Raw genomic sequence first — 17,358 nt, forward strand, 5'->3', positions numbered from 1 at the left:
TTAAAGTTCTTAAAACCACAAAATAAAAAATACTGCTTCCGATTGTGCCGCATTATGCCACATAATTTTCATTTATTCTCGTCAAATTAATTTCTTTGTAAACCCTGCCACATCATTCCAGGGGCCCTGGTTATAGGACGGGATTGTCGCAATTGCTCAAACATTGGAATTGCAAAACCTTGTTTTCTTGAATTCTGGCTTTATGGAGCATTGCAAATTTTCTTAATTAGCACATGTACACTGCACAGTCTGCTATTAGTATAGCACTGTAGTGCCTTTCAGTAGTTCAGAGCAGGATTTTTAAAGCATTTCTATCACATACTGGAATCTGATCAAATTTGTGGAAGTGTGGATCAGTGCAGAGCGCTCGAAGTTAAAAATAATCTTTCAACACATAGTTAGCAAAAAGGTAGGTGGACTATTTTCAGGTCTCGGACTAGGCAGCGCATGCACTGTCTCGTCAGAGAGATGCTGTATACAGTATAGTGGGGGAAGCTCTGCCCACTTTCCGGCCTTACTTTTTATTGGCTTGAATCATAATTCCTGCATTCTCATTGGTGCTTGGCTTCTTAATCTCGCCTCCTGGTGGCCATGTCGTCATTTCTATCCTTGCGAGGCTATTGGCCCCTTTACGAGAAAAACAGTTTTGTTCCCGTGGCTCTCCTCGTTCCCTCCTGTAGTCTGTAACTTCTTACTCCGCAATCACCCCCCACCTCCTCCTGTTAGTGACTTCTTTTCCCACGCACTTCTGTGTAAAATGCAATAGGGCTCACATAAATACGAGCCCTATTAAATTTTCAGTGCTTGTTTAGCGTCTCATTGGTGGGCGAATTCGCACTCTGTCTCGCATGCGCGCAATGCCTTACATCGTGCGCGGTGAAGCGCGGCTTTAGTTCGTTTGCCTCTCCTGCTTCGGTAGGTGGAGACAAAGCAAAGCGTTAGTTCATGTTTATCGCAGACTAACCCTTTCCGAATTGCTCTCCCATCTTCCCTCAGAAGGTGTGCATTTTCCATTTATTTTCCCATGTGAAAAAATATGTAACAAAAACGCTCTGTTGCATTCAGGTTTCAGGGGCACAATCCGCAGACGCGTCTTTACCTGTGGCATCCCGAGCTCTGAAGGGACATTTGAATTCTGGACGGCTCGTGATGCGGTCACCTCTGAAACAGAGCTAAGCTCTTGAATCATCATCATCTTTCAGAACCAGCTCGTCGGTAATAAATTGAAACAGTCCTTGTCATGACTTCATGAGCTGGGCGTTAATGGAGAAAACTGGAGAGGTTTAATTATTTTAGAAGCAATACAGATTTGAACTGCGATTATGTCTGCATTCTAAAGCAGGGCAAGGAAAGGACAAATGCTTGGTTTTCACAACACCACGTTTAGGAGACTTCATATGTAACAGGTCCTGCTCGGATCAAAGCCAATTGGTCTTGCCTTTTTAAGTTACCAACCTTACTGATGCTTTTGCGCAATGTTGTGCAGCATCGGTAAAAAAAAAATGCTTTTTGGTGATGTGACCATTTGAAAGAAAAGATAATGATGGAAATAAACATGTGTCATAGTGCTTATGTGCACATATAATGACATTTGTTTTTTAAAGCTTTGTGTGTTGCATTTTCGTACATTACTCCCAATACGTGTTTGCTGCCGACTTGAACCATTTTTTTTTAAATTTAACATTACAAGATGATGGATGCTACTTGGAATGGTAAACAAAAATAAAAAAATGTTTTACTTGTGCAACAGTTTTTTAAAAATATGAGTGGCCTGGCACCAAATGGCATCTGCTAGGCCCTCCAAAACATTGAAATATATATATTTTATTTTTAGGACCACTAGGGATGGGGAGGAAACGTGTGGTGAGTGAGATGGAACCAATGCAAAAGGGAAAGGGGGAGCGAGCAAGGAGGTAATGATAAAGGTTAAAGAAATATGGGTTGTCCTGATATATCGTAAGACTACACTAAAAGAGACCATAAATGCAGTTGTGCATCTGATGTAAGCACCGAATCACTCCACCACTTAAGAATCTCAAATGGCTTTACTGAAGTACGGCACTCTAATAAAGATGTCTGCATCACTACAAGGTAGTCCTCATCCTAAGGTGCAAATACTTTTCGCATAAACTGGAGGGGCCTGCATTACATGTAAAAAGAGGTTTACTAGAAGGCCCTAAGGCACTCAAAACACAAGACAATGAAACAGGCTTTCTTGAGGGCAGTACAAAAATTATGAGGAAGGCACGGACATTCAAACATGGTGTGAAGAATTTTGATTAACAAAAAATAGTTCTCACGAAGAGCAAATACTCTCACTCAGAGTTCACTCACACATCTGGTCGCATCTACGTAGACAGCCACCTAGGGTTAAAAAAAAAAATAACAACACACTTGCAAAGCAGATAGATTCCACATACACCTGTGGCCTTGCCTAGGCTCGTCTTATTGGATGCCACTACAGAACACATTCTGGGTTCTGCAAGTCTTAACTATGAATACAGCCACGTCACCTGTGGTACTGCTCTGCCAAGCGATAATGGCATTGGGTGTGCAATCTGTCTGCAACCACTGAGTCTGCCGTGGCATCGTAAGGCCTGTGGCCCCGTCCCGCTCTTATGCCTTTTGTACAGCATACCCTGACTTCCCCCATTCCCCTTCACTTCCTCTCCCTTCTTTATTGTCCTGTCTCTGTCCTTCACTTTTCCCGTTTCACTTTTCATTTCTTTCTTCACAAACCGCGTCTCCTTCTTTCTGTTCCCAATGGTAGCTCTTCCGTTTGTTTGTTGTTCTCTGCTCTCTGCTGGTCTTCACTGTGCTTCCTTGTTCTACCCTGCCCTGTTCCCTTCTGCCCTGTTCTCCTTCTGCCCTGTTCTCCTTCTGCCCTGTTCTCCTTCTGCCCTGTTCTGTTGTGCACTATTCTGTTCTGCCCTGTTCTATTTTCCAATGTTCTGTTCAGTTATATGCTGCCCTGTTCTATTATGCACTGTTCCATGCTGCCCTGCTCTATTTTGCATTGTTCTGTGCTGTCCTGTTTTGCCCACTTTTCTTCTGGCTTTTTCTTTTGGGGGCTGTTCTATTCAGTTTTGCGTTGCCCTGTTCTGGTCACTTCTGTGCTGCGTTTTTGTGTTCGGCACTGTTCCCTCTTGCTCAGATGTTCTGCCCACTTCTAACTAGTAAGATGAAGAAACTGGGGGGGCTCTCTCAAAGGGCCATGGCCAATCTAATAAAGGGCGTGGCTTAAAACACGTAAGCTAAAAATCTGTGCTTAGCATAGTGTGCCACACTACTGCTATTTTGCTGCTTCTGTCATAGCATCCACATATATGATACAACAAGTAACATTATACCTACAACAGGCCAGGACTATTGGCTTTGTCAATGGCTGTTAGTTGCATATTACTAAGGACAATTACAATATGTATTTCTTCTCTGTGCTTGTTTTATTTTAATAGCATCATAGTGTTTCAGGCCACATAATATTTAATACTAGATTGACATCTAGTCTCCTTGGGACTCGGATACCTCTTCTCAACCATTTCCCTATACCATCCTGGATAATTTAGCACTCCATCTTGTGAATTGCAGCCTACCTGTGCCCCAGAATGCAGTGAGCAGAGTCCAGGAAGTGGTAAGGAGACAGACTAGTGCTGTCTCTTCCCAAAACAAAAGTAGTTTAAAAAACGATTTTCCCTTTCTTTTTTTTGTTGCTATTCATAGGCTTGAATTTTCCGCTGCTATTCATAGGCTTGAATGTTCTGCTTTTTCGTGTAAAGGGGGGAAAGAGGCGACAATTGGCAACCAGGATTTGGGCGCCGGTGGCTGAATGGGACGGCTAAAAGAATTACGATTTCTTGGTGTATTGATTATTTTTTTTCTCCTTGTTTTCTGCTTTCCTTATTCTCAATTTTAATGAATGTTTTGTTGTACCGTATGCTCATATTGATAAATAACTTAGTTTGCTAATTTGTCTTCATAACCAATTTTGCTGTGTAAGTTGGAATTTGTATTGTCAAATGTGTGTTCTCAAAATTAAAATAAAAGAAAAAAAAAGAAAAAAACGATTTTCCCTTTCTGTGATTATTGTCTTTGCATGTGGTTGTTACAGTTTAAAATTGCAGTTTTGACCTGCCTGTGATTGCATATTTTATCACCTGTTTTGTGTTTTAAACTTGTGGTTTTTCCCTGCCCATGAATGCTTGCATTTAACGTTTTGAATTGTGGGATTTTCAGTCCAACCTCTGTGTTTGTCCCTCTCATTCGTTGGTGACAAATCTGTTTTCCCTCCAAATTTCTCCTTTGCTCTGTGCTAAGACCTGTTTGTTAAAACAGTGCACCCCCAGCCACCATTTTGTGTTCACAAGCCAGTAAGGCCAGATCCTCCCCCCCGCCCCCCCCCCGGCTCCCCCTCCCCACAGCAACAGGGATATTCTACATCAGAGGGTGCTTCATTGAGCTGTTTAAACTGTATTTACTGGGGCCTGTGCACCTCGTTTTTTGGCCAGCAGGGTGAGTAAAGCTATATTCAAACAGTATGGTTAGATTTCGAGTTAGTTAAGCCTTTACCTGCAGAAGTCCAAAGTGTGGATTGAGCCTGTCTGTCTCCTAGGAGATTCTGAACAGGAGAAGCAGCTTCCAACTCCCTGGCCAGCAAACCTTGTCTGAGGTTGCTGGGAGCTTATATGGCACATGTGTACACGGATTGGTGGTTGAATCTGGTGTTTCTATTGGGCTAGGGTTAATGTCCTCCTTGGTTGGGTATTTGAGGGTTCTTATTGGTTTCTGGGTCTCAATCATTGTAGGGTTGGGACTAGGGCTAGGGTTAGGATTTCTATTGGAAGTAGGGACTAGGGCTTCCTATGTTATTGGTTGTTGGGAGTAGGGTGGTACTAGGGCTAGGGTTAGATCTTTAATTGGAAGTAGCTATTTAGGGCTTCTGGTGTGATTGGTTGTTGGACTAGTTGTGGGACTAAGAGTAGGGTTAGGCTTTCTATTGGAAGTAGGGACTAGGGCTACCTGTACCATTGGCTGCTTGGACTTGGGTTGGGACTACTGGTAGGGCTTAGGCCTTTATTGGATGTAGAGATCAGAGTTTTTTAACTGATTGGGTGCTTGAACTAGGGCTAAGATTGGCTGTAAGGTCCTGGTCTCCTATTGGTTCTAGATTTTAGGGCTAGTGTTGTGATTGGATAGTGTTAGGGCTAGGGTTCCCATTCGCTGAAAGGGTCACCTGATTACTAGGGCTATAAAAGGCCAGGGTTAGGGCGTCTCAGCTAAGGGCAGAGAGGAAAAGGGTAGTCGCCTGTTTGAGCCTGTTAAGGGCAGAGAGGACAAGGGTAGTTGCCTGTTTGAGCCTGTTAAGGGTGGAGAGGACAAGGGTAGTTGCCTGTTTGAGCATGTTCGAGACTGGTCGGGACTAGGGCCAGAAATGCTGCCCTTTTTCGAATTTAGCAAGACCAAGCCCACACCATCCACTTCCTAAAACAGAGCATTGGGCATCTATGTACCTTCCATGTACTTGGATCTGTGTGTCTGTTAGTTTTCTCCTGAAAAAGCATATCCGATGCACTACCCTACTTCTCATCTTGTGCCTCTATCAATATATTTAATCTAACTATTTAATCTATATATTTATCACTTTCTTCTAATTTAGCATTTCCAATGCACTACCCTATTTCTCAGCCTATACTTCGCTCAATATATCTTCTATTCCAACCTACTGACTCATCTCAAACTTCTTTCTACTACTCCTTCCAATGCACTATCCTATCTCTCATCCTATACATCTATCAATATATCCTCTACATCCACTCTCATTTATCTCAAATCCCATACCACTACTATGATCGCCAAAATAACCCTTTCTAGATTCTCTCCTGCTCTACCCCTCCTTGCATCATCTGACACCTCTTTTTACTACACCGATCCCCTAAAAAAACTTTCTAAACTCGCCCCTCTGACTCCTCCACTCAAAAACTCCTTTTTACTCATCCAAAAGCCTCTTCCTACTGCCAAGACCTAAAAAAAAAAAAACTTCACTCTTTTACCCCTCAACTATCCTTTTCAATCAAAATTAACAGACTAACATGTTCACTTCTCAAATTCCATATCCAACTATACTAATATACTGCCCAAATATCTGAATAGCATATCTACTACTCAAATTACTTCATATTTATACTATACTAATTTTCAACACTAATCCTTTATGGGTTCCGGAGTGGCGTGCTACTCGCCAGAAAATCGCTTCAACACCCATCAGGGGTAACACGTGCTGTATGAATGCAAATCTTTCTTCCCCTTTTATCCCTACGCTATCCTTCTCACTCCAAGTAACAGACTAATATCCACAACTGAAATTACCTCATATTTCACCATATTAATTCACCACTAATCCTTTAAACCTTTGTCCTCCTCTATACTTCTGCTATCATTCCAAATCCAAATAACTGACTAACCTATCCACCCCTTAAAATGTAGTTGCATGTTTCACTATACTAATTCAACACTAATCCTCTATGGGTCGCGGACTAGTGTGCTACCCGCCGAAAAAGCGCTTCGACGCCTCGTCAGGGGCAGTAAGCGCTATATAAATGCAAATACAATACGCAAATTTGAGCTATTGACATTATAAATAACAATGCCTTTTATTTTTGTTTTGGATTTTAAAACAAATAAAAGGCATTGCCATTTACAATGCCAATAGCTTAAACTCGCGTAAATCCGAGACCTATTGCATTGCCAATGCTTGTTAACTCTGTGATGACTGAGGCAGTCCCGGGTGCTGATATGCACAAACTATTTCACTTTTTCTCCATGAATCTGCAGGAGCTTCGTTATTTTGATGGCTTAAGCATTGTATGGGTTAGTACAGGTGACCACTGCCTTCCAAACATATACGTATAGTAAATAGCTGATGGTAGAAAAGGCTGTTTGATACCTTAATAGCCAGTTAGCCACATATTGGGGTTGTGATGGATGTATGTTCTGAGTTCTGTCCTTATGTGTGCGGTTGTACTTCAGTGTGTGGTATGTTTTGGTGGACACCAGCTACATGGCATATATTTGCTGCGTGGGATGCACCTATAATATTCTGCCTAAAGTATACTGTTCAGCAGGATCGTGTTGGAGGTAGTCCTTAGGTACACTTCAGTGACCAAATTAAAAAGACGCAAATAGCATGTGTGCTAATGTACACAAGTACTGTAGCAAGTACAGCGCAATTTGAAAGACACCTTGTTATTCCTGCTCACAATAGGGAGAAACCCTTTTAGGGTAGCTGTGCACATTACAACATTATTTTAACATTAACAATAACAAGCTGCCTTTCAAATGATGAAACTTTTTTCTTGAGTTCTAGCACACTAGCTAATACTAATCTTGACTGGTTCACATGGGCTGCGGACGCTTTCAGTGCCCTATGAACATCCCTCCCGTCATCCATCTCTAAATGTGAGCTGCTGGCCGATATTGCGCTGGGGGATGCATAGGATGCCAAGCTGGACGGCTTCTCCTGAGCTCATTCCTGAAATTCTATCTTATGACTGCTTCGTTTAGTTTTACTGTTCATTGCCGATTTCACTTGTTGCTACCTCTTTTGGCATCTTCCTTCATGAATACATATTATAAATGTCTTCTTCCTCTATCCCACTGCGGACTTCAAGTAATAAGGAGAGCTGCTCTGTAAAAGCATTTCTTTATTTTTTAGTAAGTTTAGTTTGATGGCTGAAGGACAAAGTTGTTTCTATTCCTGCATCAGCAAAGCGATCAATCTTATGCTGTCTCACTGAGAGTGAAAGCCAGAGGGCAGCTGAAAGCTCAGTCAGCCTATTGTTGACAGGAGATCATCCCTAAAGCACCGAGTCACTAATGTCGAGGCATTCTGATGCCAGGCTCACCTATATTCCAATTTTAGAGTCAAGCTTTGTATTACTCAGTTCTGGCTTTGTTTTCATATACAACTTTGAAGTCAGAACTAACTGTACATTGGAGGGCAATTTGTAGAAGCATATATGCGTATTATATCTGTATATTTAGCTCAAAGAAATTCGGGTTACAGAGCTGATGGTTTTCAAAAAGGATCTGTTGAATTTTTAAGTTAGGGAAACACAACGGGCGCAAATTCCAAGTGCGTCATATGGGAAAGGAGGGGTAACCAATAACTATCCAGAAATGTGGCTGGTGCAGCCTGGGGGAAGCATCAGTAGAAAAGCATACTACATGAGAAAATATGACATGGATTCAGTTACCTCTGCTTAACGTCCTCTTCAAGAAGATCAAGACCTGCAAATAAAAGAAGCAACATAAATCTGGAAATTGAATCTGAGCACGTCATGCTTTTCTTCCTCACACTCACCATTCCTGCAATTGTACTTTTGTGCCCCTTCACTCAACTTTAATATGAAGTGGTTGCTTCCGCAGATATAGAGATCATAGGGTTACGTCTAGAAGATTAAATGCAAAGGGACTGACAAGAGGAAAGGGATGCACAGCAACAAGGCTGCAGAGGTAATTAGGGGCGACACATTAAACGTTGATGTGAAACCATAGACACATCTTTAGTCCTTTGTATCTGGCAAATTTAACAGGTTCATCTCCATGTGGAGTGAGAGTTACAACCCCCCCCCCCCCATGAAGCATTGAAAGAAAGACAGCCAAGATAGTTAAGGAACGTTATGCCCAGTGCTGCTAGTGCCAGAAAAAGTTCAATATTGAAGGAGTGGAAAGATTATAGATTACATCTTTGCTAAGGAAATAATCGGGAATCAGATGTGCAAATGTGGCTCACAGTCATAAAGCCGGCCATTTGAATTAGGGTGTACTATCATATATGTGAAATTACAAACTAGGCAAATGTTTACTTTTCAATAGGCAGACAGACATCAGCTACGTCAGACTTTTCCAGCATTGGACTGGAATGTGGTCCTAGAAATTACCAGTGGCTAAGATTTAGCTAAGCATTCCACCCATCACTTTTTCTTCCAAAGTTAGATGCCTTAAGTGCAACTGGCATGCACAGATGAGTCCCATGCTCACTAAGGACCAACCCTCACTGATAAAGCCCAGTTACGCTGAAACAGCTCTGGAATTGCTTGTGTTTTCATCTGGACGAGACCTACCAGTTCAAGCTGGACAGCTCCCAATAGGAGCAGGGTCAGTACTGATTTGTATAAGGCAGTCAAAGCATGAAGGACTGAAATGCAGCCTTAGCAATTCTCAGTGACAGATTAATTCAAGCATTCTATCCATCACTTATCGGTTTGTTTTGTGATAATATTGCATTAGATTGGCTTATTGCTGGCTATTGTTGAGAGTGGAATCGTTGAAGCTGAGTTGCTTAACATCTACAAAGAGAAAGAAGGGTTGGAATGTTGTCTGAGGACCTTCAGTGTTTATAGACAAAGAGGGTAAAATGCTCACAGAGCATTCATCATAACGTCCCATCTCTATACAGCTCAAGGCTAAAATTCTGGCGAAGGCTCTTCCTGGTAAATACCTCCCTGTTACATCCGGAGAATTAAAGTGTCAAGGCACAAAGATGCACTAGATCAGATTTGTGTGAGCTTTTTTGCAATGGGTGGACAGTGCTGTGAAGTCCCTTGTAATGCTGTCACTTTATACTGAAAAAGCATTTGATTGTACATAATGGTAACACTTTCTGTTCAAAGTGCTGCAGAAATTCAGACTTGGGCTTCAATACAAGGACTGGGTGTGGCTCCTATACATAGAACACATGGCGGCAATGTGGATGACTGGGTTATCTTGAACCTTTATATTGGAGAGAGGGACCCAGAAGTTTTACTTCCCAATCCTGCTCCTATTTGCACTGCCTTTTGGTGCATGGGGTTAGGATTGATTAATTGCTCAGAGGCTTTCAGAGAAGATTATCCATGGAAGAGAACAGATTCTCACTTTATGCTCACTACTCACTGCTGTAATCACGTTCCCATCATGCAATCGGACGGCCTCATCCAGAAGCGCCAGTTTCTCTGTCAAAGAACGAAATCTTTCCAAGGAGTAGACCTGCAGAATAAATAATATACAAAAGTGAACAATTAACAAATCAAAGAGCAATCTGAAGAAATAGGTTGATGAAAAAAATACGTAAAGGCTGCAAACTGGCATTCTGGCAGGGTAATTCCCCTTCGGTACCTTTCAGCACCATAGCTGTACCCAGATAGAGGTTGGAACGGATATAAATACAGACATGGTTACATTCCTAGCAAAACATAGCAATGGACTAACATGCAACATACAAATACATCTAGGAATGGGAAACTGGGCACAGTTTGACAAGAGATACACATTAAGAAAAAGTCAATAAGCCACTCAGTGATAGATAGGTTAGGCCTGATAGAGTCATACACCCATGCACTAATCATTTGGAACGATGTTCAGAGAAGGAGACATTTTGGCAAAGAGAAATACCTGACCAAGCACAAGTGTGGTTGGATCCCCCTTACCTTTCCCTTCTGCATTCGCTTGATGGTGTCTTCCATACTCCAGTCACCACTGTAGTCCTAAATGTAACAGTTCAATCGAGTGTTAGAGGGAATTATTTTGAGGCGCTCCAACCTACGTAGCCCCAGCAAACAATGGGGATCGCAGGAAATACTTCCATTGCCCCAGAGATTCTCACATTGAAACCCTATAAAGCAGTTCTTTTGCAAGTCATGCTTACCATAAAACTCTCCACTCACTCCCACCTCAAACACATAGTATAAAGGGTCTTTTAACAAAACTGCAGCATTGCATTTTCTCAATGTAAAAAAAGCACAATTTTGAAATGTGTGACTAATAAAAAATAATTTACAAAAAGTGAGCAACCCAAGAATACCCTTGAGGGCTTGGGTAATGAAAATGAATGGGTGAAGATGCCTTCAAGGGAATTTATTTTATGCGTGCTTAATTATTTAGACTAATTTTAGGAAGGATCGATTAGCGATCCTTATTAACCCCTTCCAAGCTGATGACGAGCTGGGCTCGTCATGGTGTAGCCTCCTCGTACACTGATGACGAGCCCAGCTCGTCATAAAACAATGAAGAATAGCAATTCCCAGCACAGGAGGGGAATTGCCTTAGCAGCCATGGAGTTAAGAATCAATCAAACACTGTGGAGTTTCAATTTAGTTTAAACAATTTGTTTCAACAAGACACAACATACAAAAAACAACACAAGGTGTATTAGAAAAATATAATTTTATCCAATTTTTTTTTAAAGAAATCACTTCATATACAGATAAGTGAACAAACAGAAAATTAGGACTGTGGGTACACACATAAGTAAATTACTACGTGACTCAACAGAACCTAAAAACACCTATCCCAAATCACACTGAATAAAACAAGACAGGGATAAGATGAAATGTCGACGTTTCGGTTTCCTATGAATTAATTGCGGAAACCATCTTCAGGACTGAAGTCAATTGGGGTCTGTATAGAGAAAATTGCAATCTGACTTCCTAATGCTTCCCGACTATGATTGCTTGAGGGCTGCCACGGTCTATTTTCAAGGTGGAACCGCTTCTATTTGGTATGTTAGTTGACTTCTTGACTTTGAAAACAAGTTTGTGGGCTTCGCTGTATTGATGCTGGCTTTTATTTAAAAGGAGGGGCATGGCTAGTATTCATGGAAATCCCAGAATGCAAAAATAGGGCTTTAACAGACTGTGGAGTACCTTTCGGAATGAAGATCTGTAGAACCGAGCAACAAGCACCAATGATAGAGAATTAATAGGGCTTGTCAAATTCAAGTCCAGGGTTTAAAATATAGGCAATGTCAAAATATTTTTGATCACATCACAAACATAAACCTTTGTAACTGCAGTGTCCAGGAAACTAAGTGCAATGGAACAGGTCTTTGCAACCCTCAAGGGGAGCACAAGAATGTTTCTGACGATTCTCTTAAAGAGATTCTAAGTTGTCCCATATCAGACATATGTAGCTCACCAAATCTGATTATTTATTTGCATTATGGCACTTGTAGTCTCACAATGCAAAGGAAAATCCATTACTATTACCAAAATGCAAAGAACCAAAGCCTTTTTGGATATGCCCTTTGTTACACCCTATGAACCCTGCTGCTAAAAGGGGGTGGCATTATGTCTACTATCAACTCTTGTCTGGATTTTGATGGGATAATTTTTAGCATTTTCAGCTCTGTAGTATGGTCATTAATTTGTTTCACAAACTGAGAACAATGAGTCTTTGTATTGTAAAACCACAAAAGGCAAGGACTAAGACCAGCTTGCTATTGTCCTCACTGTACTTAAAGGACAATTGGTAAGGAAATGTCGCTTTTTTAAGCTTTTGCATTATCGTACTTGTCCTGACTGTATAATGTCATAAACAGGATTATAAGTACCAGAACACACAAAATAACCTGTGGTGGAGCTACTAGTGCATGGGGTATTGAAAATTGAAAGCTGTGTACTCACTTTAGTTACCCGAGTAAGCCCTGCAGAAATTGGGTTTCTTGCCCTCAACACATGGCAGGAGGAAAAAGATCATGCTCCCACTTTAATGCAAATGCCCACAGCATGATATGCCAATGTGCTCTTTCCGGGTTTCCTTCTTTTTTGTTGCATCTCAGAGCCCACTGTGCTTCTTTGTGCATTTTACTTACCAACCTTTGGACGTTTCGATGGCCTGATATTCACACACATAGTTAGCTGCTTTAAACTGTAATGAATCTCTCTTGCACCCACTTTTGTTCTCCATTTTAGTTTGATATTTTATACATTTTAGCACACTTTGTTTAGCTAGATTGCTCTTATATATTTGCTTGCGTGATATTCTTCTGCGTAGATGTAGTACATGGGCTTGTTTCCTGCTACATCATCTGTACTCTTTGTTCAAGGCTAGGAACAGTACGAGATATCCTACTGCTTGCGTTGCCTGCTTGGAGAGATGCTTCTAACATCTAGACACATCACTGCATCAGAGCTGTATTTTTGACACAGCGGTTTTATTATATAAACAGCGTCCTGTCCCACTACAGGTCAAAGGGGACACTGGAGCCACGACAGACCTGGAATGTCCTGGAATGTCTACAATGTTCCACATGCAACACTGCTAAAGCTGATTTCCAACCTGATCCTGCAGAGAGAGATTGCCAATCCACTTGAGACGAAGTCATTCAGTCATGGGGTCTCAGGCTAACCTAAGAAATTGGGCAGAGGGTACACCCCCAGATGCTCTAAGAGTAGGGGTAGTACTATGTAGGAAAATATATACGGTTGGATTGTTCATTCTTTCACCATGTTCAAATGCTGGTTACATTGCTTTCTTTTATCTGCCTAATACTTGCAGCTCATTCTTTCAAGGTAAGAATATGATTGCTTCAATCAATGTATTGAAAGCTTCCTTCGTATCTTTCTAATGCCTACCAAGAGCATGCATGAGTAAGTAACGAAAGGGGCAGAATCTGTTTCCATGATTTCCGTGGGGATCAGAGGGATATGTTCGAGGTTGCAAAAATCATCTTTCATTCCTGGAAGGTTAGGGGTTTGGGTAAGGTACAGTGAGCTAGCTAGGAGTTGGGCCAACAGTCTCTGATGGTGTGGATGGACTCAGTCCTTGCATTCTTAAGTACTGTTTTCCTAATACGCCATCCTACTTTTCTAGTGAGAACCATACAACATGGCTCCACCAACGCTCTCAGTTCAGGTACGTATTTAACAAGTCTCCTGAGTAGTTCTTGTGTGTGTCCAAGGTACTCTATTTCACCTTTTATACAGAGACGTCCATGGTGTTAGAGATAATTTATTTCTCCACAGCATGATAGAAAGCACCTATGTTTGTCTATATATTGTTCAAATGTGAACCTTTAAAAGGATACCCCACTATAGCAGTTATTTCTTCTCTGAATTTCATAAACCACAATGGTGAATCAAATTAATATTCCTGCTAATTCCAGACCTGCTGTTACAGCACCCTCAACATTACATGGGCTTCAAATTGGGGTGGACATGTTACCTTCGTAGTTGAGACTCACAAAGCTCATAAAACTGAAGTATACTACTCATTGGTCACTTTTCCAGCAATAAATGCTAACACAAACATTTCATTATTGCAATGAAGCTCCTTTACCAAACTTATCCAGAGCTTATAACGACTTAGAAATACCATGAACATTTCAGGAACATCAAGATTGGTTCTAAGGCACCCAACCACATACATTAAAAACATTAGAATGGGTCACCTCAGCAATGAGAGAGCTACATGGCTGGCCCTAGCGACCTAAATACCATAAACATAATTAGCGCCACTAAATGTAGGCAACTTAGGCACTGTCTATACTGGTCAAGTAAAACTATACAGATGTTTAACACAGTTTGTTAAGTGTACAATAACAACTACCCCAGGAAGGGCTGTTCAAGCTGTACAGCCACAGTTAGCTGTGTCTACGATAAGTCCAGTAACTCAACACTATTTTGGGCAAATTTCCTACCAGACGGGAGGAAATCCCATTCTGGATTGCACAAAAAAACGAATCAGCTTGAAGCAGTGCTACCCGATATGGGACCTCAAGATAAACATAGAATTGCCACCATGTGCTTGCCACTTGAAATGGTTCCCACACTCGACGACTGTGCCTCTTGGGGTATAGCTTTTGCTGCAATATGAAGTGCCATAACACATGGTACACCATCACTTGCGGTCTTACCGGAAGTGCTAAACCAAATACGCACAGTCCCGGCCTGGGCTTGGGGCTGAAATTAATTGGCAATTTTGCTAAAGTATCCACAAATATACTGAGTAATGTTAAAGAGGAACCAGCAGCACTGAAGATACGGCAACGCCTCGCGCAGGTAGTAGCAGTTGACCAAAAGCATGAGTTACCAAAAATTATTGCAGAAACCTGTACATCTATAAATAGAGATAATTTGGGTGCCAGCCCAAATAAACCACAGTTTAGAGGTAGTTCCGAAAAGGACAATGCCAAACAAGTACCAGTGTCATCTAAGAAACGCTGGGACAAACAAAAAAATAAAGAAAAACAAAAATCATGGAGTGAATCTCCGCTTCTGGAGACCTCTGATAGACATTATAAATTACCCAACCGTGATAATGGTAAACAGCGTGATAGGTATCAGTACACTGATACACGTTGTTCTCGTTCCTTTCAGGATTCATTGGATAAATGATCAGAGAGAGAGAGCGGTGATCAGAGCACAGACACAAAGAGTATGTGAAACGGAAAAAGAACTCAACGCTCGTCGGAAGTCAGCATTAAAAAAAACAATTTAAAAAGAAGAAGGTTGCTGGAAATTCAATAAAATATGCCACTTATTCTAGACAGCACGGCAGAGGTCACGATAGCCAGAATGTTCAGGAGTTTCTCAATGTAAAAATAACTGATGACGTTATAGAAGTCGAAACCCTAGATCAAGGCGTCAGCGCGCTCACCCAGATAGACTTTATAAATTAAACATACAAATTGTGGGTGACATACAGCTAGCCATTAGGGTAATATTCTGGGAAAATGTAACATTTAGGTATGACGTTCTCTTAGTGGAGGTCGATTGGCCAACGGATTTGTAAAACCAGTCCTACAAGGAGAGTAAGTAATTTTAACTTCATTTTCAGGGTTTGTTCCCGAAGAAGTTAAACAAGCTTCTACCACAGAATCAACTCTTGTACAAGCCCCAGCATTATACCGCAACCATGTTGGCTGAGATAAGGAGTCACCTTATCACATTATACCCATAAGGTCCAGTTTACAAGTGCAAACACAATACACCATTAACCATGAAGTAAAAGCTCCAGTGAGAAAAATTCTCACAACGTGTGTACCAGAGAATTATTGAACCCTGCGTATCGCATATGAATAATCCCTTATTTCCGGTAGCAAAACCAGAAGATCATTCCTATCATATAGTCTAAGACAATAGACAGTTATAAAGTCATACATGCACATTTGCAATACAACATTCACTCAGTACAGCTTTAATGAACAACATTGTCCATAAAAATACAAAACAACCCTGAATACTTCCAATGTTTTTTTCTGCCAAAACATGGCACCTGAAGGCAGAGACTTGAAAAAGTTCTTAGCACTGGGCTCACAACACCGTTTTTGTCGATTATTTCAAGGGTATAATGACAGTCCTTGACTGTTTGCTGTCCGAGTAATGTCAATTCTACATGATATTGACCAAGAAGCATTGTCCTATGTTGATGAAATATATCTGACGGACGATGACAAATACACATTTAGTCAGAGTAGATAGCACAGTATTGGAATTTGCTGAACAAGGCTACACATTTAATTTAAAAAACATTAAGATTGCTTTCCTCAGTGTACTATTCCTATGATATGAGTAGACAAATGAGGGCAAGAGCATGGAGCCACATTTCCTACAGAAATGATGTATTTTACAACCACCAAACACCATTAAAAAATTGCAATCCTTGTTCAGATTCTTCAATTTTGGCAGAACATATATACCATATTATGCACAACACATTAAACTATTGTACAACTTAATAAGTCCTGATTTTTCCAACACACATTGGACATCAGAACATACACAAATACTCAGTCCACTAGACTGATATGCTTGCATCACAACATTTACACACACGTGTCAACAAAACAAATGTGGTCATCCGTATAATTGCAGATGCCAATGGCTTTACATATGGCACATTTAATGAAAGTGACACAGTGCCGACTGAATATGAATCGCATCTATATTCAAATACAGAAATGAGTTTTGCAATCAATAAAAAAATACTAACTACACTACAGATGGCTGTCAGAAAGGAAAGACAACTGGCTGAAGGTCATTGTCATGACCCTGGTCCCAGCCTTAGAGGCTGTTACAAAGGCTAGCGTTCCTAATGCAAAAGCCTTACATCCTAGAAGGATACAATGGGCCACTTCCCTGACAGCTACTGACAAATGTTATGTTTTTGACCCAACATTACAAACTCAAGAATTTCTCCAATATGAACATGAATATCCCATGCCCAGTAAAAGTTTGCCTCTTGATCAGTAAAAAACACGTCATATACACTGATGGTTTAACCCAGCCTGCTCCAGACACAAAACGCCAATAATCAGCAGCTTGTGCTGCAGTACTCGATGCCACGATGGATAGAAATTCCATCCTCAAAAAACTGACAATCCTTTGGGGAATGCACTGCACATTTGGCTGAACTAAAAGCATTAATTCTGGCACTGGAGAATACGGATCCTGAATTCCCCACACTTATAGTGTGTGATTCATATTATTGTGTCCAGTCTTTAATGAAACCGGTCATCATTGGTGCCTATATGGATTCAGAGACTCAAAGCGAAATATTGTCAAGCACAAGTTGTTTTGGGGAAAGGTGGCACAACTTAAGGAC

At 41.1% G+C, this 17,358-nt stretch overlaps 1 protein-coding gene across 2 annotated transcripts in view; it reads right to left on the reverse strand.

Annotated features, from left to right (window-relative positions):
• Window positions 1-17,358, reverse strand: part of VIPAS39 (VPS33B interacting protein, apical-basolateral polarity regulator, spe-39 homolog) — a 309,783-nt gene that overhangs the window by 134,036 nt on the left and 158,389 nt on the right. For both annotated transcript variants that reach the window (XM_086937557.1, XM_086937558.1), the window contains exons 7-9: window positions 10,464-10,520; window positions 9,931-10,023; window positions 8,250-8,283 (exon numbers count right to left, since the gene is read on the reverse strand). In XM_086937557.1, the coding sequence (XP_086793683.1) occupies window positions 8,250-8,283; window positions 9,931-10,023; window positions 10,464-10,520 (184 nt within the window). The remainder of the gene's footprint in view (window positions 1-8,249; window positions 8,284-9,930; window positions 10,024-10,463; window positions 10,521-17,358) is intronic.

This window comes from Lissotriton vulgaris, chromosome 9, assembly GCF_964263255.1.
Source record: "Lissotriton vulgaris chromosome 9, aLisVul1.2, whole genome shotgun sequence".
NCBI lineage: Eukaryota > Metazoa > Chordata > Amphibia > Caudata > Salamandridae > Lissotriton > Lissotriton vulgaris.